We start from the raw sequence: 24,114 nt of genomic DNA, 5'->3' as shown, positions 1-24,114 counted from the left end.
ACCTGGTGCAAGCCAATTTCAGTTGTTGATTTCGTTCTATTGGCATGCTAATTTCATGGTAAATTCAGCATCTTAGCTAACATTACTATTTTTAACTTCCTGTCACACAAAGGTCTAATCCTTTCTGTGTGCTGCCGACAGTGCAGATCAACCCAGACTGTAAACAAACCCACATGCACTCTGAATAACTAACGTGTACTTCTGGGTATGAACGAAATAAAAAAGGGATACATTTTGTTTTCTGTTACTCGACGCACAATTTTGAAACCATAAACGAGAAATTAGTTTATATTCAATTTTCGTTCTTAAAATGATGAAACCAAACACAATAAATGAGCAATTTCCCAGCAAAGCTGTCATCAAGGCAAAGGGTGGCCACTATGAAGAATCTCAAATATAAAATGTATTTTGATTTGTTTAACACTTTTTTTTTGGTTATTACATGATTCCATGTGTTATTTCATAGTTTTGATGTATTCACTGTTATTATACAATGTAGAAAATAGTAAAAATAAAGAAAACCCTGGAATGAGTAGGTGTGTCCAAACTTTTGACTGGTGCCAGTTTCATCAGAATAACCCAGGTAAGCTTGTGTTGTGAGCTCTGTTGAGAGACAGTTAAGAGGGACGTGACTTTAGCATGTTTTGGTTGTTGTTGCATTGATATACACAGTGACGTACATCAGTATAAATACAGCCAACTTTGAGTGTGTGACTTGTGTGGCTGAGTAAGTGAGTGGCAATGTTTGCTTCAGCCATGGGAGATTTTTGTCGCCATGGTGCCGTAATAGCAGCCAATTGTACATCCCTTATGTACAATTGTTTTATATTTATAATCATAAGTTGTTTGTTTTTTTGTAATGGAATTGTTTAAATTGACTTCCTGTTTTATTTTTATTCATTTTTTTTTTTATCATAATCTGATCATTTTGATGATTCAAATCAGTTAGTTGGCTTGAGGGGAAAAGAGGAGAGAACTATTCTGACCGTTGTGGCTGCTCTTGAGTAGCATCACCCAAGTGTACACACCGGTTGAGTCTAACTGTATGCTTTCAGGCAGAAGTCTATTAATTTCAATGGGAGGCAATCCGCACTGCTGCAACTCAATTCAATTTAAATGCCAATATAAGGGCTTTATTGGCATGGGAAACATATGTTAACATTGCCAAAGAAAGTGAAGTAGATAATAAACTAAAGTGAAATAAACAATACAAATTAACAGTAAACATTATTCACAGAAGTTCCAAAAGAATAAAGACATTTCAAATGTCATATTATGTACATACAGTGTTGTAATGATGTGAAAATAGTACAAAAGGGAAAATAGTAAACCACCGAAGAAGTTGCTAATGTGTGATTCTTTTTGATGTGATGCGCCTCGTGGATTGTGAAGACTATGTAAAATGTACAGTACAATAATAACATGTGTGAGGGAGGCATTATGCCTCATTCACAAGCACTCCATTACCTTGCGTTGGATGTCATTCACAGAATCGCAACGTTCCCCTGCAAGTGAAGGCTCCGTTTGAATTTTTCAAAACTGTGCAATCTCACTTCGTCTGGCCAGAGTCCGTCTAAGACTCGGAAGTTAACAAACCACTGAATATGAAAATATGGGGTTTTCGAAGATGGGTTTATGGGATAGCTAGCAAATTGTAAACGTTTACCCATTCCTATAAGTGAGTACTATTTTAGTAGTATATATATTTTTTTTTTTAAATATGCGTTGGCTGTTAAGCCAATCATACTTTGACTGTTGCCTCCCGTCTTTGTTGTGATAATTATTAGGGCTGAAGGTCACTAGCTACAATAAAGAATAGCTTCTAGCTAGCTAAGTAGCTTGACTTGCTGGAAAGTTATAGAAACAAGTTTTGGAAAAAGTAAGTAACCAAAACATGTTTTATTATAAACTGAAACAATGATTCTCCTGTCCTGAATGAAATTGTCATATTTTGCAACTTCACAAAATAAATGCGATCTCTGACGAGAATCTACGCTACCCTCATCTATGCTCTCCGTCCAGTAGCGGAACGAGAATTTATGAAGATAATTTATGGCGTAATGAAATACAGTACCAGTCAGAAGTTTGGACACACCTACCCATTCCAGTGTTTTTTCTTTATTTGGACTCTTTTTCTACATTGTACCTGTGAACCCATACAAACATAGTCACTATTCTATTACCAATGTCAGTTAGAACAGGTGATATCTCACACACAAACAGATACTATGTTGAAGTTTGAACAGGTCAGACTAAACCTACCGGAGCAATGTGGATGGGTAGTCAGACATGAAGTGAACAGTGAATTACATTTGGAGGTTTAACCCACTGCAATCATATTGATTTACATGTTACAATGCCAATCTTTGCTCCTTCTGGAAGGTCCTGGCGTCCATTCATGACAAGTGGATCAGTCTTTCTGGTTAAGTCTCTTAGAGCTTTCCACACCTGGATTGTGCAACACTGGCCCATTATTCTTTAAGCTCTGTCAAATTGTTTGTTGATCATTGCTAGACAACCATTTTCAGGTCTTGCCATAGTTTCGACTTAAATCTGCTTGAAAACCGGTAACTCGGCCACTCAAGAACATTCACTGTCTTCTTGGTAAGCAGGCTGTATCACATCCGGCCATGATTGTGAGTCCCAGAGGGCGACATACAAATGGCCCAGCGTCGTCCAGGTTTGGCCCGGGGTAGGCCATCATTGTAAATAAGAATTTGTTCTTAACTGACTTTTGTAGTTAAATATAGGTTACATTTTAGAAAAGCAACTCCAGTGTAGATTTGGTCTTGTGTTTTAAGTTATTGCGCAGCTGAAAAGTAAATTAATCTCCCAGTGTCTGGTGGAAAGTAGACTGAACCAGGTTTTCCTCTAGGATTTTACCTGTGCTTAGCTCTATTCTGTTTATTTTTTTATGCTGAAAAACTCCCCCAGTCCTTAACGATTATAAGCAAACCCATAACATGATGCAGCCACCACTATGCTTGAAAATATGGAGAGTGATGTTTTCTATTGGATTTGCCCCAAACATAACACTTTGTATTCAGGACAAAAAGTGAATTGCTTTGCCACCATTTTTGCAGTATTACTTTAGTGCCTTATTCTGGACAGGATTCCTCCTTTTCACTTGGTCAATTAGGTAAGTATTGTGGAGTAACTGCAATGTTGTTGACCATGCTTAGTTTGCTCCTATCACAGCCATTACACTCTGTAACTGGTTTAAAGTCACCATTGGCCTCATGGTGAAATCTCTGAGCGGTTTCCTTCCACTCCGGCAACTGAGTTAGGAAGGGTGCCTGTATCTTTGTAGTGACTGAGTGTATTGATGCACCATCCAAAGTGTAATTATATAATAACTTCACCATTTTGAAAGGGATATTCAATGTCTGCTTTTTAAATTTAATCTACCAATAGGTACCCTTTGTGATGAATTGGAAAATTTCTCTGGTCTTTGTTGTTGAATCTGTGTTTGAAACACACTGCTCAACTGAGGGACCTTACAGATAACTGTATGTGTGGGGTACAGAGTTGAGGTAGTCATGCAAAAAAATCATGATAAACACAATTATTGCACACAGTGAGTCCATGCAACTTATTATGTGAGTTGTTAAGCAAATGTGTACTCCCGAACTGTTTACTTGCCATAACAAAGGGGTTGAATACTTACTGATTCAAGATATTTCAGCTTTTCTTTTTAAAATTAATTTGTAAAAACATAATTCCACTGTAGATCAGTGACAAAAAAAAGAAATATGAACCTTTTTCAAATTTGTGCAAGTACGGCCCCAGAGTGTTTACCCATCCACACTACATTTGAGTCCTATAATGTAGTTACAAAATGACTTAATTGTTGTTAAACCCATCATGGTGGACATAAATATTATGTTGTGGGTAAAAATAAGTCAACTACGATAAGTTAAAAGTCAGACAAACATGACTAAACTATTTTGACGTGCTACAGTAAGTGTTTGTTAGTGTGTGGGTATATTTAGCAAGTGTATATTGTGGTTATAAAGTTCTGTTTATGCAGAATAGGGTGAAATCAGATGTGATGTATAATAAAGAGTCTCAATGATCGCCTTAGAAAAATATAATTTTATGTTCATTAAACATAAGTGTTAAATACACCATATGAAAACCACATATACAGGTCTCAACTAAAAATCTGCATGAACTTGATAAATTGTATTAATTAAAAGTGTCTTGGGAAAGCAGTTCAATGGATGTAATGTAATAGGCATATGTGAACATAATTTAGCCTACACAGTACACATACAATAAGTAGACTTTTTAGGCTTATGTTCTTTATATACTGAGTGTACAAAACATTAAGAACACCTGCTCATTCCATGACAAAGTGACAAAGTGAAAGCTATGTCTTATTGATGTTAGCTGTTAAATCCAATTCAATCCGTGTATATGAAGGGGAGGAGACAGGTTAAAGAAGGATTTTTAAGCCTGGAGACAATTGGGAAATGGATTGTGTATGTGTGCCATTCAGAGGGTGAATGGGAAAGACAAAATATGTAAGTGCCATTGAAGGAGGTATGGTAGTAGGTGCCAGGCGCACCGGTTTGTGTCAAGAACTGCAACGCTGCTGCGTTTTTCACGCTCAACAGTTATCCGTGTGTGTATCAATTATGGTCCACCACCTAAAGGACATACAGCCAACTTGATAACTGTCGGAAGCATTACAGTCAGCATGGGCCAGCATCCCTGTGGAACGCTTTCGAGTACATGTCCGACTAATTGAGGTTGTTTTGAGGGCAAAAGGGGGGGTGCAACTTGATAATAGCAATGTGTTCATGATGTTTTGTACACTCAAGTGTATATCACACAATGTCTGGATACAATATTCTTCCCAGGAATATTCAACAATGAAATCTTTTACTCTCGTTATTCAAAATGCATCTGTGGGTCTTTTCTGCTCACTACAATGAAAATTAATCTTTGTCTTTAATGCAGGGTTTGATCTAAACGTAATAAGCTATGGAAGTGGAATAGTTTTTCTGCTAGGGTATCCTGAGGTAGCTCCTCTCTGAGAACCTCAGGCGAACAGCCTTTCTCCCATGTGGACCTTCAGGTGCCTCTTCAGGCTGCCAGCCTGGGTGAAGCGCATGTGACACTGGGTACAGCTGTAGGGTTTCTCCCCTGTGTGGACCCTCTGGTGCCTCTTCAGGCTGCCAGCCTCAGCAAAGCGCATATCACATTGTGTACAGCTGAAGGGTTTCACACCTGTGTGGACCCTCTGGTGGATCTCCACCTTCTGGAGGCAGCTGAAGCCTTTGTTACAGAACATGCAGAGGAACCGTTTCTCTTTACTACTGCCTGATGTTGCTCCCCTTCCGTGAGCCTGGGCTGTAGCCCGGTTGTTTGAGTTCAATACCTGATCGAAAAGGATGCCGTGTGAATCGGAAGGCCCCTTCGACGTGGACACTGGGGCACGATCACTGAGCGTGTGTAAAGGGGAGATGCTCGAGACATTTGGATTTGTCTCTAAGCTTTCCCTGTAATCTAAGAAATCTCTGCCTTGTGAGTGTCCTTCTCCTAAGTGAGTCTCATCTGCATTCCATGTAAGAGGAGCATCGCCCTCCACTTTCACCTCATCTACCGCTATAACCACCCCTTTCTTATCTAGGCACCCTTCAGAGTATACACTACTACTGTATCGGTTCCAGTCCCCTCTAGAAAGATCAGTCTGTGTCTCTAAACCCAAGGATATGTTGGCAGGGTCCATCTCTGTCGTGTAAAAACAAGACAGATCATCACCGCCAGTGTCTAACGCATCACCATCAGTATTTCCACAGGAATTAACAGTCTTCTGGCTCTGGTGAAATACTGGTAAGTACTCTGAGCCAGGAGCAGGAGGACAGCCCAGTGGCCCCATCCCCAGTCTCTCTGGATCTGATCTGTGGTCAGATCCTGTTTTTAAAAGCCTTTGTGCTACAGTTATGGTCTCAGTGTCTGTCTCGGACTTGAGGACAGCGGTCAGCGTTCCATTGACCGCTGTGATGCTGCGTCGGGTTCTGGGCATGGTGGTGGGGTCCTCTGTGGCTACAGGGAGCACTCCAGTCTGGATGTCTCTGCTTTGACCTGGGTCCTCTCCTTCAGACCTCTCCAGCTTGACCCCAGGCCCTGCAGCCTCTGCATCTACAGACTGACACAAGAAGAGGAGGTTATTACCGGTACATGATTTGTAAAGGATAACAATGTCGTAGGGAAGTCTCACAAGCTCCCCTATGGCAGATAAATAAGGATGTACATGTAAGGAAGTGAATAGCTGAGGGGAGCCTTTCTGAAATAAACTGCCCACATTTGATATGCTGTTCAAAGTAACATTTTATATGCAACAATTACACTAACCTCTATCACAATAACGTGCTGGGTTGAGGTTCCACTCCCCTCATCAACAGTGATTGGTTGGTCATCTCTCCATGTATTGCGTCCTGCTGGCTTCACAAAGCTCCTGTGGCCTCCAGTTTGATGTCCTTCACCTGACAGTGTGATTGGGGGAAAATAGGTGGTTAGGTTAACTACTGTCAATGCTCAACGGTATATTGTACACTATTGACTAGGGATGCACGAGATATCGGTGAACGTCGACCGGTATTAGCTAAAAATGCCAACATCGGTATCAGCCCGGTGTCTAGTTTAACGGCGATGTTAAAAGCCCATGTCAAAGCTACCGTACCAATATAACGTAGGTACATGACATAATGACGCCACGTCGAGCAGTCATTTGAAAGAGTAATACAATTTCAGTGAGACAACTCAAAGGCGAAATCCATTAAAGCCAAGATAGTGGAATTCATTGCCCTTGACAATCAACCGTTCCCTGTCGTGGGCGATGTTGGCTTTCGCCGACTGGTCGAGCACCGGTACACACTACCAAGTACGCTATTTTTCAAATGTTGCCCTACCGGAGTTACACAGTAATATTGTCACTGCTATTACATGCATACTGTGGAAAGCTGTTTGGGTATTTGCATGTCAAAAAATAAAGCACTGTCAAAGCTGTCCAAAAATTCTGCAAACAAGAAAACACCGACCACGAACGATGTGTTTACAATACCGCGTTGGTAATAAAGCATCATTTGTTCGACCGCAACTTCTGGGGTAGCTAGCTTTAGCTTTGTACCAATACAACCAGCCTGAACACAATGACCAGAAGAAACTGCAGTCATTTTCATTATTCTTGGCAATGATTTAGGAATCCTTGTGAGTAAGTATTAGCTAGGTTGCCACTTGTTATTCACCTATTGAAATTGAACTTCAGTTTATGAAAATAAATAGCTAGCCAGCTACTTATCGCTGTTAACCAAAGCTAACGTTATAAGCAGCCAGCTAGCTTCATCTGGCAAGTGATGCTCAACCGGACCGGGTTATGTGTTGTGAAGCTAGCCACAATAAGAATTAAGCACAATAGTGGAGTTTGCGGTTTGCCTTAAAAATAAAAGTATGTAATTGACAGTGATGCAAATTAATATAAACAGTAGAATTATGCCATACTTTTATTTTGAAGGATAACCGCAAAGTCCACTATTGTGGCTAATCCTTATTGAGGCTAGCTTCACCTAGATGGGTCCGACCACCATTAATCAAATAAGAACTGTCTTGTAAATTAGGGTTATTTTAGATGACACCTAGCTATATAAACTCAGCAAAAAAGAAACGTCCCCTTTTCAGGACCTTGTCTTTCAAAGATAATTCGTAAAAATCAAAATAACTTCACAGATCTTCATTGTAAAGGGTTTAAACACTGTTTCCCATGCTTGTTCAATGAACCATAAACAATTAATGAACATGCACCTGTGGAACGGTCATTAAGACACTAACAGCTTACAGACGGTAGGCAATTAAGGTCACAGTTATGAAAACTTAGGACACTAAAGAGGCCTTTCTACTGACTCTGAAAAACACCAAAAGAAAGATGCCCAGGGTCCCTGTTCATCTGCGTGAACGTGCCTTAGGCATGCTGCAAGGAGGCAAGAGGACTGCAAATGTGGCCAGGGCAATACATTGCAATGTCCGTACTCTGAGACGCCTAAGACAGCGCTACAGGGAGAAAGGACGGACAGCTGATCGTCCTGTAACAACACCTGTACAGGATTGGTACATCCGAACATCACACCTGCAGAACAGGTACAGGATGGCAACAACAACTGCCTGAGTTACACCAGGAACGCACAATCTCTCCATCAGTGCTCAGACTTTCCGCAATAGGCTGAGAGAGGCTGGACTGAGGGCTTGTAGGCCTGTTGTAAGCCAGGTCCTCACCAGACATCACCGTCAACAACGTCGCCTATGGGGACAAACCCACCGTCGCTGGACCAAACAGGACTGGCAAAAAGTACTCTTCACAGATGAGTCGCGGTTTTGTCTCACCACAGGTGATGGTCGGATTCGTGTTTATCGTCGAAGGAATGAGCGTTACACCTATGCCTGTTGTACTCTGGAGCAGGATCAATTTGGAGGTGGAGGGTCCATCATGGTCTGGGGCGGTGCGTCACAGCATCATTGGACTGAGCTTGTTGTCATTGCAGGCAATCTCAACGCTGTGCGTTACAGGAAAGACATCCTCCTCCCTCATGTGGTACCCTTCCTGCAGGCTCAACCTGACATTACCCTCCAGCATGACAATGCCACCAGCCCTACTGCTCGTTCTGTGCGTGATTTCCTGAAAGACAGGAATGTCAGTGTTCTGCCATGGCCAGCGAAGAGCCCGGATCTCAATCCCATTGAGCATGTCTTGGACCTGTTCGATCGGAGGGTGAGGGCTTAGGGCCATTCCCCCAAGAAATGTCCGGGAACTTGCAGGTGCCTTGGTGGAAGAGTGGGGTAATATCTCACAGCAAGAACTGGGAAATATGGTGCAGTCCATGAGGAGATGCTTTGCAGTACTTAATGCAGCTGTTGGCCACACCAGATACTGACTGTTACTTTTGATTTAGTTCCCTTTGTTCAGGGACACATTATTCAATTTCTGTTAGTCACATGTCTGTGGAACTTGTTCAGTTTATGTCTCAGTTGTTGAATCTTGTTATGTTCATACAAATATTTACACATGTTAAGTTTGCTGGAAATAAACGCAGTTGACAGTGAGGACGTTTCTTTTTTTGCTGAGTTTAGTTAACTAGCTAACTATAGCTACTGAAACAGATTGTCATTTTGCTATGTTTTTGAGCTTGCTAGCTTGTTTTTTAATGACCAGCACTGTAGGTGTGTGAGACAACTTTACCAGCATTATAGCATATGTATTGTTGAATCGTTGTGACATATGAAATACTGAAATAAATGATAGTGTAATAACTACGTAAAAAATGAATGAACGTGTTAAATTATGTGACGTGCAGTCATATTCAGGTCCTGATTGGTCAAATAGTGTCATTTGACATATATTTTTTGACTCGCAAAGACCCAAACGGCGTTCCATAGAAATCCTGGTTGAGAATAAAATGACTCAACAAATGAACAATGAAACAGCACAGCAAGTAAGTGAAATAAATAGGATTTGATTATGTTTTACTGGTAATGGGGACATACGTAAATGCCAACAAAATAACATTTGAACAGTGTGGTGTAACCTTGATTTAACTAGGCAAGTCAGTTAAGAACAAATTCTTATTTACAATGACAGCCCGGACGACGCTGGGCCAATTGTGCGCCGCCCTATGGGAATCCCAACCACGGCAGGATGTGATACAGTCTGGATTCGAACCAGGGACTGTTGTTACGCCTCTTGTAATGAGATGAAGTGCCTTAGACCGCTGTGTCCGTGTGTGTAACTGTTTACCTGTATTAGAACGCTTAAAAGGATGCAAATATTTTAAATATGGGGTTATCTGCATTTATTTTTTTTGTCAAGGAAAATATCATATCAGTAAATAAATAATCTGATTAGATCTGGCTAATTAATCATGGGAATTATTGCAACTATCCAAAAACTGAACAAGACCGAATGCTGGTTAATAACGCATCTAAGGTCACACATGCGCAGAGAGAAACGGGGCGACAGGCCCCGCAGCCTCCTGCAAAACGTACCTCTTGCCATTCCTCTGTGTCTGTCGAGGATCTTGACACTACTAGGACGACTGGCGAGGACGCGCTCCCGTGCCACCTTCAGTTCCAGCAGCTGTAGTTTCCTCCGCAATGCCCTGTTTTCTTTCTGGCTTTGAGTTATTTCCAAACGAAACACTGCATAGTCGTCGTCTACGAGTTTACAGATATCTGCCACGGCTGCATTCGCTAGCACCTCCATGATGGAGGCTATTTGAGTGTGAAAAATCATACAGGTCGCCATTGTTAGCTAACATTAGCATCTAGATAACGTTACCTAGACAACGTAGATCAACCAAGTCCTGTCTCCGACGTGAATTAAAGACTACCCGAGGTAAACGTGTGATGCTGTACAGTTAAATGTATCATATTTTGAGTTCCGGAGTGTTAATAAACGTCTAAATAACAACAAAAATGGTAACGTGGAAATTATTCTTGGTCACCGCTCACTTCCGTTTACGCACAGAAGATAAATTATTGGCGGATCGCAACCGTGAGGCACATACAACGCCACCTACTGTACTGGAGTGTGGGGCCATTCACGGCCTCCCCTTCGACGAGGTTTAACGGCGGTTGGCTCACAATATGTTGTGTAACTGCAACCTACTAGACTGGAGTACAACTCCATTATACTTTGCTTGAAATTGTTTTTACAAATACCCTACCATCTAACACTAAAATCACAAAACAAATAATAATAATAAACACCACTCTACTCCACTTAAATCTAATTAGTCCTACCTCATGCCAACAATCTGAAAGGATGGAACATCACCACTCAACACACCCAAAAACTCTTCTGATGTCAAGTCTCGCACACCCAAATACCTCTCTGCAGCTGCCACCACAACCTCAATTTTCTGCGACTTATGTTCCATCCCTGCTGTACAGTTGATAACCTTTGCTAAAAAATCTTACTGAAACATATATCCCTTATTGGCCTACCCCTCTGTACTGGTACAGATCTACTACTCTCGCCACTCCTCTCAGGATCCCTCCCCTTTGACCTACCTTCCTCTATTTTCTTCACTGCCTCAGCATATGACAACTTCTGCACTACTCTAACCCTAGAAACCTCAACCTGAGTCTCTCGCATGGGACATTTCTGATCTCCAGCCCCATGGGCAACCCTACAATTAACACATACCACTACTTTCCCCAATGCTACACATTCCTTTGTCACATGCCCTTCAGCACACTTCTCACACCTAGGAACCTCCCTCCTACACACTGCTGCCACATGCCTATAAGCTTGACACATGTAACAACGTAATGTATTTGGCACAAAAGCTCATACAGGATAACTTATATATCCTAACATCACTTTGTCGGGCAAAGACTCAACTTCAAACACACAATGACTCTTCTGTTTCCCCACTCTCACCACCCTGTCTGCGTCGCACTAAACGACAAGCATCACAAACACCGGTTATCTTCCCCTTCAGTTGGTCAACTTTTACAGTTACTACTACCCCAGTAATCACTCCTTTCATTGGCACCTTTTTCTTGAGTGAAAAAATTCACATTTCTTGCCCCAATTCATTTAAATCCAAGCGCCTTCTCCCTCTGACCAGTAGAAACACAAACGATTATCACAAGACCACGTCTGGTTACCCTCAGTGATTCCACAGTACCCAACTCTGTTTTCACTCACCCTGAACCCACAAATGGATCAGCCAAAAGGCAAGGGTCCACTTTTTCCAAAAACTTCACTCCTACTGTCAGACTCATCTTTATCCTGACCCTCTGTGCAAGCCACAGACTCCGAGAACTTCACCACACCTACCACCTCAGATACTCAACCCGCATTCTCTTCAGCTCACTCTGCTTACACTTTCTTCCATTCTTCTTGAACAAACCATCTCCCTTTTTTCCGCCATTTTTAACCGACTCAAGCTCACAATCTTCCTTCCTCTCTCAGACCTCCTCTGCCTCTCTTTTTCCCCTCCATTCCTCCTCCATATTGCAAGTAAACGTCTCCTTGTGATAATACTGCACTGCTCCTGACATACATCTTGTTCTAGCTTTCTAAAGGGACGTCATAAAACCGTCTGTCACAATCTCTGTACAATCAGCGCTCAACAGTGCATCCCACTTATAAAGCAGCTGCTTCGTCTTGATGTTAATCTTCATCAAAATCTACCGAAACACTTTTCAATTTCAAACAAGTGCGCTCTTCCAACCACCATCTCTGCAAAATCTTCCCCCAAAATGTTACGTCCGTTGGTCACGGCCTCCTCTATTCATGTATTCCTCTTATCTAGCTCCGTGTTTCCACCTACTGTTTTGGAGTGCGAGTTCATTACACATCGTTGAAAAATTGCCATACTAATCCAACACCCATTTAAAAAACTCATCACTATTCCACTAGCTACTTGACCCCATCTGATCCTACACCAGGCTGGGAGGATGGGACACTATTCAATTCAATGGGCTTTATAAAATAAAATAAAATAAAAATTATTGGCATGGGAAACATGTTTACATTGCCAAAGCAAGTGAAATGGATAAACAAAAGTGAAATAAACAATAAAAAGTGGACAGTAAATGTTACAATCACACAAGTTCCAAAAGAATAAAGACATTTCAAATGTAATATGTCTATATACAGTGTTGTAACGATGTTTAACTAGTTACAATAAAAAAAAGGGAAAATAAACTAATCTGGGTTGTATTTACAATGATGTTTGTTTTTCACTGGTTGCCCTTTTCTTTTGGCAACAGGTCACAAATATGGCTGCTGTGATGCACACTGGTATGTCACCCAATAGATATGGGAGTTTATCAAAATTGGATTTGGTTTTCAAATTCTTTGTGGGTCTGTGTAATCTGAGGGAAATATGTGTCTCTAATATGGTCATACATTTGGCAGAAGGTTAGGAAATGCAACTTAGTTTCCACCTCATTTTGTAGGCAGTGTGCACATAGCCTGTCTTCTCCTGAGAGCCAGGTCTGCCTACGGTGACCTCTCAATAGCAAAGCTATACTCACTGAGTCTGTACATAGTCAAAGCTTTCCTTATTTTTGGGTCAGTCACAGTGGTCAGATATTCTGCCACTGTGTTCTCTCTGTTTCGTGCCAAATAGCATTCTAGTTTGCTCTGTTTTTTTGTTAATTCTTTCCAATGTGTCAAGTAATTATCTTTTTCTTGTCATGATTTGGTTGGGTATAATTGTGTTGCTGTCCTGGGGCTCTGTGGGGTCTGTTTGTGAACAGAGCCCCAGGACAAGCTTGGTTTGGGGACTCTTCTCCAGGTTCATCTCTCTGTAGGTGATGACTTTGTTATGGAAGATTTGGGAATCACTTCCTTTTAAGTGGTTGTAGAAATTAACAGTTATTTTCTGGATTTTGATCATTAGCGGATATCGGCCTAATTCTGCTCTGCATGCATTATTTGGTGTTTTACATTGTACGCAGAGGATATTTTTTCAGAATTCTGCATGCAGAGTCTCAATTTGGTGTTTGTCCCATTTGGTGAATTATTGGTTGGTGAGCGGACACCAGACCTCACAACCATAAAGGCCAATGGGTTATATAACTGATTCAAGTATTTGAATGGCAGCTTCATTAAATAGTATCCGCAAAACACCAGTCTCAAAGTCAACAGTGAAGAGGCGACTAAGGGATGCTGGCCTTCTAGGCAGAGTTCCTCTGTCCAGTGTCTGTGTTATTTTGCCCATCTTAATCTTTTTATTTTTTATTGGCCAGTTTGAGATAGGGCTTTTTCTTTGTAACTCTGCCTAGAAGGCCAGCATCCCGGAGCTTCTTCACTGTTGACGTTGAGACTGGCTTTCTGTGGGTACTATGTAATGAAGCTGCCAGTTGAGGACTTGTGAGGCATCGGTTTCTCAAACTAGACACTCTAATGTACTTGTCCTCTTGCTCAGTTGTGCACCGGGGCCTCCCACTCTTTCTATTCTGGTTAGGGCCAGTTTGCGCTGTTCTGTGAAGGGAGTAGTACACAGCGGTGTACGAGATTTTCAGTTTCTTGGCAATTTCTTACATGGAATAGCCTTCATTTTTCAGAACAAGAATAGACTGACGAGTTTCAGAAGAAAGATCTTTGTTTCTGGCCATTTTGAGCCTGTAATCGAACCCACAAATGCTGATGCTCCAGATACTCAACTAGTCTAAAGAAGGCCAGTTTTATTGCTTCTTTAATCAGCAACATAGTTTTCAGCTGTGCTACCATAATTGCAAAAGGGTTTTCTAATGATCAATTAGCCTTTTAAAATAATCAACTTGGATTAGCTAACACAGCGTGCTATTGGAACACAGGAGTGATGGTTGCTGATAAGGGCCTCTGTAGATATTCCATTAACAATCTGCCATTTCCAGCTTCAATGTCTACACTGTATTTCTGATCAATTTGATTTATTTTAATGGACAAAAAAAATGCTTTTCTTTCAAAAACAAGGACATTTCTAAGTGACCCCAAACTTTTGAACAGTAGTGTATGTTTCTATATACATCACCACCTACTGTACTGGCGTGTGAGCTAGAGGTCTTCACAGAGCCACCTCTACCTGAATACCAGATCCGGGACCGAGCGGGTCCGGATCATGAATTCGAAATAATGTCACAGGTCTGGGTCGGATCTGATTGTCAAGGGTCTGGGGTATGTGTAATTTTTTACTGACTTGTCCGGAAGGGCCGTACATATCTGAATGCGACTGCTGCAGTAGAGAATTTTTATAATTTATGCTGCTGCGCTTGCTTTTCACGAGAGTGGAGCGTGGCACATATAGGTAGGTTGTTGGCCAATCATAAGTAATCAAAGCTGCAATAGGCTACAGTCATAGAGCCTCTGTCTGGCAAAAGTTCAAATATCTAAATCAATGGAAGATGGAATTAAAATGATGGAATTAAAAGTTAAAGAAGAAGGATAGGCTAATATTCTGAATTGAGTTATTTGTAATTGTAGGATGAGAAAGCACACACTGGAGCCTCAATTAGCCTAGCTAGCTAGCTTAACTAGCTTCTCCCAGTTTGATGCAGTCAAGACAGGTATTACGTAATCATATTTGATGATAAATAACCTAGCTATAATGCCACGTTCAAAACAGCTAGGAACTTGGAAATCAGAGACTTCCGACTTCAGTGTGTTCAAGACAACTGGGAACTCTGAAAGAAAACTATCTCCGACTGGGAAAAATAGTTGTCCAACTCGAACTCGGGCCTCTTTCAAGAGCTCCAACTTTCTGACCTGAAGATCACTGACGTCATGACTCGTCATGATTTTTCAGAGTTCCCAGTTGTCCTGAACGCACCTTTAGCGCAAGTCGGCTTGGTTGCCATCTCTCCCTCCCTGCTCCCAATGTAATCTCCCTCTCTCTCCCTTCTCGCACGCTTTATCAGTCGGTTAATAAAGTAGCATAAAAATAAATACATATCGGCTGCTTCCCTCACTCAGATTGGACCGGGTCAGGATCCGAGCAGTTCCGAATTGGGTTAGTTGTCCTTGGGTCCGTTTGGAACGGGTTTTAAAACATGTATTATTTAAAAAAAAATATGTATAAATATGGATCCAGGTGGGAAAGCCCCAGGTCCATTTTGGGACGGGTCCAACACAAGTGTTCCCTACCAAGTGTTCGCTCCCTACCAGACTGGGCACACATTGGATGAATCAACGTGGTTTCCACGTAATTTCAATGGAATTACGTTGAACCGACATCTGTGCCCAGTGGGATGCTACTATATTATCTTAAAGAGCGACTGCCTTTAAAAAGCAACGGATCCCTTTGAAAAACGGCCTATGTGGCATCTATATAAATCAGAAACAGTTATTCTAGTGTCAAAATTGACTACACAGTGTAAATATGATAATTTTGGTGACAAAGTCAGTCTTGACTAAAACGGAGTTTGGAACATCCATTTGTCACAAGGGGTGAACTGCCCTGCAGCTCCGACTTTGTTTACATACTACAACACATTGCGCTTTTTTTACTTGAGAAATACTGCACCAAACACCTTAGTGAGACGTAAAATTGCGCAACCAAAAACGTCAAAAAATATTACAGATTTATTGAGTTATCTTCGATTATTTAGGGAGATTTTGAGGAAGTGAAATCGGCTTCGTTGTCTACAGTGTATCATGGAGGACAAACGTTAACAAAATGCGGAATCGGTCAATAAAAACATTTCTAAGACTGAAATCAAAATTTTCTAATGAGCAACAGAAAAACACTTGGCAATCGGCGTTTTGAGTCGCTTTTAAACTAAACATGGATTTATAATAAAAGAAAGTACAAACCTCACTGCTCCCATCCACTCACCCAATCCCCAACCAACCTCTATGACCCTATCAATTTTTGGGCTATCAAATCCTGACGGCCAACCTTACCTATTCATGTAAAGCTTGGTAATGCGAGACACGCTGTAAGAGCTTTCATCTCCAAACCACTGCAATGTAAGAATTGTCATGGATTTGGCCAAGTTTCAAGTGTGTACAGACGAACAGAGTATACTGAAGAACGTTGTGTACAACGATGACGTTGATGCAATTGTGGTGGCAGGATGCACATTAAATTGTGTGATCGCCAATATACCATAGAAGACGATACAGTAAACCTAGGCTACAATAAGGACCGTTTAATATTTAACTTACTGAGGTGATGTAGATTGAAAAGTCGTTCTATACATACCTACTCTATTCTTGCTAACACATTGTTCTTAATAAACAAATATGCTCTCAGCTTGAAAGATACTAATCATAATACTGATGTGTAATGTAATAAACAGTACCGTAATTCAAAGAACAGCGCGCAATGCTTTTCATTTAACCACACCCTTTGAGCAATGACGCCAACCAAAAATAATTTATCTTCAGTGCGTAACCGGAAGTGAACGTTGACCAAGAACAATATACACGTTAGCATTGTTGTTATTTAGACGTTTATTAACACATTGGAACTCAAAATATGACTCATTTAACGGCACAACATCACATACTTCAGGTAGTCTTTAATTCACGTTAGAGATAGGACTTGGTTGATAGACGTTATCTAAGTAACGTTAGCTAACAATGGTTTTTCACACTCAAATAGCCTCCATCATGGAGGTTCTAGCGAATGCAGCTGTGGCAGAGATCTGTAAAGTCGTAGACGACGACTATGCAGTGTTTCGTTTGGAAATAACTCAAAACCAGAAAGAAAACAGGACATTGCGGAGGAAACTACAGCTATTGGAACTGAAGGTGGTACGGGAGCGCGCAGAGAGGACAATTAGAGAGCGTGTCCGCGCCAGTCGTCCCAGTAGTGTCAAGATCCTCGACCAATACAGAGGAATGGCAAGAGGTACATTTTGCAGAAGGCCGAGACTGTGGGGCCAGTTTCCCTCTGTGCATGTGTTCAGATTTGTTACCTAGAATTGGGTCTTGGTCAGTTTTTGGATAGTATGCAATACAGGGCCGGTCGTAGATTTTTGGTGGCCCTAAAAAAAAAAATCGTTTTAGAATGAGGGTTTGTTACACATTTTGCCATGACTTGTGCCATGTTAATATCAGTGTTTAATTTGAGCTGAATCCTGCACGAGCAGGATCTGGCACCTTGCTGTTTTGGACTGTTTCGTGTCGGAACCTATTTGGTTGGATCTGGTGCCTCTCGTGGCATAAATTATTTCGACTTTTTGCAATGTAAAAATTTTGAATAAAAGCGATCAAAGTTCATACAAGTAGCCTCTTTGTTGATTCTCCTGTCCACCCCACACACACACACACAAACAAACAACATACTGTGAAAAAGTAGATTTTCAGCCCGGGCCTGATATTCTAAGTATGTATTCAGGTTAGGCCCAGGCTTATGGTTTGCGCAACATTGTAACCTATGTTTGAGACCAATGTGTGACCGCGGCTGTGTGACAAGCGTGCCTGTATCTCTCTCCGAACTAGAATGTGATTAACTTTCTATGATCTCCCTCCCTCTTCTGATAGACATGAGTCTGCAACTCTTATCTCTCCAGAGTTGCGCCTCTTATTTCCTTGTAGAAGCATAGTCACGCGAAGGGTTCTGGAGGAGCTGCAGCACCCCTGATATATTGAAATACATTTTCTAAAGTTACTGCTGTCTGTTCAGGAGAAAAAAAGAAATAATTTCAGAATAGCTTACTACACAAATGTAGTCAGAGGACAAATAGCTTCTTTTAAATAATAGCTGTGGAGTGTAGCCTAATAACAAGGCGGGAACGCACGGCAAATCTGTCAGTGAACAAACAGCAAGCAGACAAAACAGGCCTTTAGCAATATTTCAAATACAATCACGGGAAAACACAGGTTGAAAAGCAAATAGCTCCTGCTGAACATAGAATGATCTGTATGCTACCAACATTTTTGATCAACTTTCAAATATTGTTTTACAAAGTAAAACGAGAGAGAAAGGCTTTTGGCACGATTGCATCGGACATCACCAGCGAGTGAGCTGCGCATCATTGGACAAATCAGTTTAACTGGAAAGCATTTTAGGACTAATTTCCTCATATTGTAGCCAACAATATGCGGCTTCACACACCTAGGCTATTGATGGATTCAAGATATTGTCTTTTTATTGATTTCAGATTCTGAGTTAGTCCGTATCAAAGTAGCCTGTCATTTAAGATCATTTGAGCGGTATTAAAACATATTCTGCCAAAGTCTCCAGTCATGTAAAATTATGTAAAATTGCCAGAAATCCGTTTTTATAAAAGGCCACTTTTCTGACAGTTTGTGCAGAAATTCTTCGTTTGCTGGTCTCAGTCCGGGTGGCTGGTCTCAGACAATCTCGCAGATGAAGAAGCCTGATGTGGAGATCCTGGGCTGGCGTGGTTATGCATGGTCTGTGGTTGTGAGGCCGGTTAGACGTGGATGGATTATCTTGGCAAAGGAGAAATACTCATTAACAGGGATGTAAACAAATGTGTCCACAATTTGAGAGAAGCTTTTTGTGTGTATGGAACATTTCTGTTATCTTTTTTATTTCAGCTCATGAAACATGGGACCAACACTTTTCATGTTGCGTTTTATATTTTTGTTCAGTGCAGATAGTCAGTCGGGTGGCTAGCTGCCGACAGAGACTGCTTTTTCAGTAACGTTGAAGGGCTCTGTCTAGTGGTTAGAGCGTTGGACTAGTAACCGGAAGGTTGCAAGTTCAAAACCCCGCGCCGACGAGGTACAAATCTGTCGTTCTGCCCCAGAACAGGCAGTTAACCCACTGTTCCTAGGCCGTCATTGAAAATAAGAATTTGTTCTTAACTGACTTGCCTAGTTAAATAAAGGTAAAATAAAAATTACTGGATGAAGCTAATTGGAGCCTACTTTACTTTACAGAGAGTAGGCTACTGAGACATAGTGATGTGGCGAGGCTGAGGCAGGTTTCGATGCATGCAGAGGAGCTCTGACGAAGGCCAAGAGACCCATAAGCAGTGTGCAGGCTTCTTATTCTTAAAAAAAACTTCTCTAAAATGATGTTGTAGGCGGCTTATGGTAGAGAAATTACCATTCAATTCTCTAACAGCTCTGTCTCATCGTGCTCTAGCAACTCCTTGTGGCGGGCCGGGCGCCTGCAAGCTAACTTTGGTCGTCAGTTGGACGGTGTTTCCTCCAACAGATTGGTGAAGGTATTGTGTCAAGGAGCAGTGCGGCTTGGCAGGGTCGTGTTTCGGAGGACGGATTTTTCTCCCCAATTTCGTGATATCTAATTGGTAGTTGCGGTCTTGTCTCATCTCTGCAATTCCCCTACAGACTCGGGAGAGGCAAAGGTCGAGAGCAATGCGTCCTCCGAAACACGACCCTGCCAAGCCGCACTATGCCTTCACCAATCTGTCGGAGGAAACACCGTCCAACTGACGACCAAAGTTAGCTTGCAGGCGCCCGGCCTGCCACAAGGAGTTGCTAGAGCACGATGAGACAGAGCTGTTAGAGAATTGAATGGTAATTTCTCTACCATAAGCCGCCTCCATCGTTTTAGAGAAATCTCAGCCTGCCAAACCCTCCCCTAACCCGGATGATGCTGTGACACAGCCTTGGATCGAACCCGACGCTGTAGGGGCGCGTCAGCACTGTGATGCAGTGCCTTAAACCACTACACCACTCGGGAGGCCTTATTTTTAACTTATCTAATTGTTACCATGCACCTGCAACAAGATAGCTCTGATGTGCAAGTGTATATTTGAATGTTGAAAGTAAAACACAAGTCACCTCCTTCTCCCGCCCCTACATCTGGACCCTTCTGGGAGGGAGAGGAGCCTGTCCACAGATGCACCTTAGGAGGATGAGGAGATGATGACTGGTAGGTTGATGGAGTGGCAACTCCTGCAGCGTCTCATCCATCACCGCATACCACTGAATGCGGCTATGGCCTCCCTCTCCCTTGGTGCTGAGTCTGGTGGGGGCAGCTTTCAACTCTTAAAAATATGGAAAAGGATAGCTTTCAGCATCAAAGTAGGGATATTCGAACATGGCCAGTGTCAATAGTGTACAATATAGCGTTGAGCATTTACAGTACCTAACTTTAACCACCTCTTTTCCCCCAATCACTCTCTCAGGTGAAGGTCATCTCACTGGAGGCCACATGAGCTTTGTGAAGCCAGCGGGACACAATACATGGAGAGATGACCAACCAATCACTGTTGATGAGGGAAGTGGATCTTCAACCCAGCATGTTATTGTGATAGAGGTTAGTGTCATAATGTAACATAAAAATGTACAGTACATCAATTGTGGCCCATTTATTTCAGACATGCTTCCCTCAACTATTAATTTGATTACATGTACATCCTTATTTATCTGCCATAGGGGAGCTTGTGAAACTTCCCGATGACATTGTTATCCAATGCTACTCTTGAATCGGTAATAACCTCCTCTCTTCATGTGTCAGTCTGCAGATGCAGAGGCTTCTGGTTCTGGAGGATCATCTCTGGTCAAACAGGACAGGACTGAAGGAGACGACCCACGGCACAGCAGAGATATGAAGCTGGAGACTGGAGCAGCGGCTGGCGTGGCGCCCCTTGTAGCCACGGAGGACCTCGCCACCATGACCCATCCAAGGACCCGACGCAGCATCACGGAGGTCAATGGAACGCTGGACGCTGTCCTCAAGTCAGAGACAGACACCAAGACTTTAACTGTAACACACAGGCTATTACACACTAGATCTGACCACAGGTCAGACCCAGAGAGACTGGGGCGGAGGCGACTGAGCTGTTCTCTTGCTCCCGGCTCAGAGTATTTACTTTACGGTAACCCGAGCCCGAGGACGGTTCATTCCCATCGAGACTCAGGTTACGCGTTAGAGACGGGAAATGATCCGTCTTGTTCCTACACAACAGAGATGGACCCTGACAACATGCCCTTGGATTTAGAAACACAGATTGATCAGTCTAGAGGGGACTGGAATCGGTACAGTAGTAGTGTATACTCTGAAGGGTGCCTAGATAAGAAAGGGGAGGTTATAGTGGTAGATGAGGTGAAAGTGGAGGGCGACGCTCCTCTGACATGGAATGTAGACGATACTCACTTAGGGGAAGGACACTCACAGGGCAGAGATTTGTTAGATTACAGGGAAAGCTTAGAGACAAATCCAAGCATCGAGACCCACTCCCCTTTACATGCGCTTAGGGATCGCGACCCAGTGTCCAAGTCGATGGACCATTCCGATTCACACATTCTTTTTGATCAGGTTTTGAACTCAAATGACCAAGGGGCCAAGGTTTTGGGAGGTGAAGCAAGCAGTAGTAAAGAGAAGCGGTTCCTCTGCATGTTCTGTAACAAAGGCTTCAGCTGCCTCCAGAAGGTGGAGATCCATCAGAGGGTCCACACAGGGGTGAAACCCTTCAGCTGTACCCAGTGTCACATGCGTTTCACCGAGGCTGGTAAACTGAAGAGGCACCAGAGGGTCCACACAGGGGAGAAACCCTTCAGCTGTACCCAGTGTCAGATGCGCTTCGCCCAGGCTGGGCACCTGAAGAGGCACCAGAGGGTCCACACAGGGGAGAAACCCTACAGCTGCCCCCAGTGTCACATGCGCTTCGCCCAGGCTAGCAACCTGAAGATGCACCTGAAGGTCCACACGGGAGAACGGCCGTTTGCCTGTACACACTGCGGGAAGAAGTTCTCAGAGAGGAGCTACCTCAGGATACACCAGCAGAAAAACCATTCCACTCTGTAACATAGAAAGTAACCATTCCACTTGATCGCTTCTGACATGTAGATCAAATGCTGCATTAAAGTCAAAGATTCATTTTCATTGTTGTCAGCAGAAAATATCCGCAGATGCATTTTTAAAAATGTATTTTACCTTTATTGAACTAGGCAAGTCAGTTAAGAACAAATTCTTATTTTCAATGACGGCCTAGGAACAGTGGGTTAACTGCCTTGTTCAGGGGCAGAACGACAGATTTGTACCTTGTCAGCTCGGGGTTTGAACTTGCAACCTCCCGGTTACTGGTCCAACACTCTAACCACTAGGCTACCCTGCCGCCCCATTTGGAATAACGAGTAATACAGAGGGGTTGGGTTAAATGCGGAAGACATTTCAGTTGAAGGCATTCAGTTGTACAACTGACTTGGTATTCCCTTTCCATAATATATTTCAGTGTTGAATATTCCTGGGTTGAATAATGCATCCAGGCATTTTGTGATCTACAAGCCTTAAAAGTCTGTTGTATATTGTGTTTGTACTGTGTAAGCGATGTGTTTATAAATGCCTATTTCATTACTTCCAACTACTTCATGAGAAAATGAATGCAGTTTTATCAAGTTCATACATATTTTTTGTTGACATGCATGTGTGGTTTTTATATGGAGTATTTAACACTTAAATACACGTAACCATATACAGTTTGAAAATGGCAAGAGTTGGGCACTAATAAGCAAACATTGGAACGTGGTAGCTGTATAACACTGAATGGGTAAGCGCTGTATGGGTTTTGACTGAGGGAAATGCAGTAAATTAAGATGGCTCAATGTTTATGATCACTATGTTTGATGTACAGTTACAAGATGTCATGTCGTCATACCCTGGCTTCTTCTGAACAGACCGAGCCTGTTTGTTTATTGTGAAGAAAACTCACTGCTGAACATGCACCTGAATGCACTCATGACTCCCTTCGATGCGCACCAAAATTACGATCCGTTTCTCTGAATTACCTTGTGAAAGCCTAACATTGTAAGATCATATTTTATAACTTAGCCAGTCATGTTTGCAATAGAACAAGCTTTCAGATTATGCCCACTTTACCCAGATTGCGATTTATAATGGACTGTTTTTGGATTGCGTAAACGACAGTAATTTGGTGGCGGGGATGCAGGGTTGTGTTCTGAACAGAACAACTACACATGTGTTTGCTTCCTCAACGGCACAGCTATTTTCTACATTGTAGAATAATAGTGAAGATGTCAAAACTATGAAATAACACATATGGAATCATGTAGTAACCAAAAAAGTGTTAAAGATTCTTCAAAGTAGCCACTCTTTGCATTGATGACAACTTTGCACAGCTTTGCAATCGTTTTTTCACCTTAAGTAACCTATCTTATGTTACCATACCAACATAACATATCATACTAATTTGAGTGACCTGGATTTACTTTAACTCTGTTATGTCTGGTCTATGAGGCCAGTCTGGAGATTGATACCATTTCAAAGCTTACAAACATGGTTGTCAAACTATTTTATAATTTCTTGAAAAAAAGTTATGAAAATTGTAATTTTCTTAATCTTTAACGTCAATTATCTAAAATGCGTATAAACCAATTTTTAAAATTATATTCGCATTTGCTGCTTGGACTCTTTTACATCATCTGTGTGGTGTTTTGTCCACCATCGGTTGAATATAGGGTGAGTGTCATGTCAATCATATAAATAAAAGATAGATGTGGTAGTTGCTGCAGCAGAAAAATATTAGGGTGAGAGATTTTAGTGCAGAACATCTGCAGGGAGTTTTGAGAGAAGGGGCCAAAGTAGTGGGATGGGGTGGTGGATCTTTGGGGATAGTGTATAGGTGCAGGGTTAGATCATGGTGTAATATTCCCTTTTTTTGTGACCAAATGTGAAAACTGCACTCCTTTCTGTGAAAAACAGCAATACG

General features: G+C 42.0%; 2 protein-coding genes and 1 long non-coding RNA gene across 4 annotated transcripts; 1 reads left to right on the top strand and 2 right to left on the bottom strand.

The window, feature by feature from the left end:
• Positions 1-4,080: 4,080 nt before the first annotated feature.
• Positions 4,081-10,540, bottom strand: LOC115145678 (zinc finger and BTB domain-containing protein 18-like). Its single transcript, XM_029687204.2, has 3 exons — positions 10,042-10,540; positions 6,364-6,494; positions 4,081-6,157 (listed from the first exon to the last, which is right to left on the bottom strand). The coding sequence occupies exons 1-3, from the start codon at positions 10,298-10,300 to the stop codon at positions 5,048-5,050; spliced, it is 1,500 nt and encodes a 499-aa protein (XP_029543064.2). The 5' UTR covers positions 10,301-10,540; the 3' UTR covers positions 4,081-5,047.
• Positions 10,541-17,080: 6,540 nt separating this feature from the next.
• On the top strand, positions 17,081-23,792 carry LOC115145647 (zinc finger and BTB domain-containing protein 18-like). The gene is made up of 3 exons (XM_029687169.2): positions 17,081-17,351; positions 20,572-20,702; positions 20,904-23,792. Exons 1-3 carry the CDS (start codon positions 17,081-17,083, stop codon positions 22,191-22,193), a joined length of 1,692 nt encoding a protein of 563 aa, XP_029543029.2. The 3' UTR covers positions 22,194-23,792.
• On the bottom strand, positions 18,573-20,972 carry LOC135561851 (uncharacterized). 2 transcript variants are annotated; one of them, XR_010459692.1, is made up of 3 exons: positions 20,884-20,972; positions 20,225-20,673; positions 18,573-18,901 (listed from the first exon to the last, which is right to left on the bottom strand). It is a non-coding gene; the product is annotated as an uncharacterized LOC135561851 (long non-coding RNA). The 2 variants fall into 2 exon arrangements; XR_010459693.1 differs by having other exon boundaries at positions 20,225-20,652; positions 20,884-20,967.
• Positions 23,793-24,114: the final 322 nt, after the last annotated feature.

The sequence above is a fragment of the Oncorhynchus nerka genome, linkage group LG18 (assembly GCF_034236695.1).
Source record: "Oncorhynchus nerka isolate Pitt River linkage group LG18, Oner_Uvic_2.0, whole genome shotgun sequence".
Lineage (NCBI taxonomy): Eukaryota > Metazoa > Chordata > Actinopteri > Salmoniformes > Salmonidae > Oncorhynchus > Oncorhynchus nerka.
Note: the sequence above shows the minus strand (reverse complement) of the source record. Positions and strands in the feature narration are given on the sequence as shown.

Coding starts and splice junctions, on each gene's coding strand:
- LOC115145647 (XM_029687169.2), top strand. CDS start 17,081: ATGGTTTTTCACACTCAAATAGCCTCCATCATGGAGGTTCTAGCGAAT. Junction 17,352..20,571: donor ATACAGAGGAATGGCAAGAG/GTACATTTTGCA, acceptor TCACTCTCTCAG/GTGAAGGTCATCTCACTGGA. Junction 20,703..20,903: donor AGCATGTTATTGTGATAGAG/GTTAGTGTCATA, acceptor TTCATGTGTCAG/TCTGCAGATGCAGAGGCTTC.
- LOC115145678 (XM_029687204.2), bottom strand. CDS start 10,300: ATGGCGACCTGTATGATTTTTCACACTCAAATAGCCTCCATCATGGAG. Junction 6,495..10,041: donor ACACAGAGGAATGGCAAGAG/GTACGTTTTGCA, acceptor TCACACTGTCAG/GTGAAGGACATCAAACTGGA. Junction 6,158..6,363: donor AGCACGTTATTGTGATAGAG/GTTAGTGTAATT, acceptor TTCTTGTGTCAG/TCTGTAGATGCAGAGGCTGC.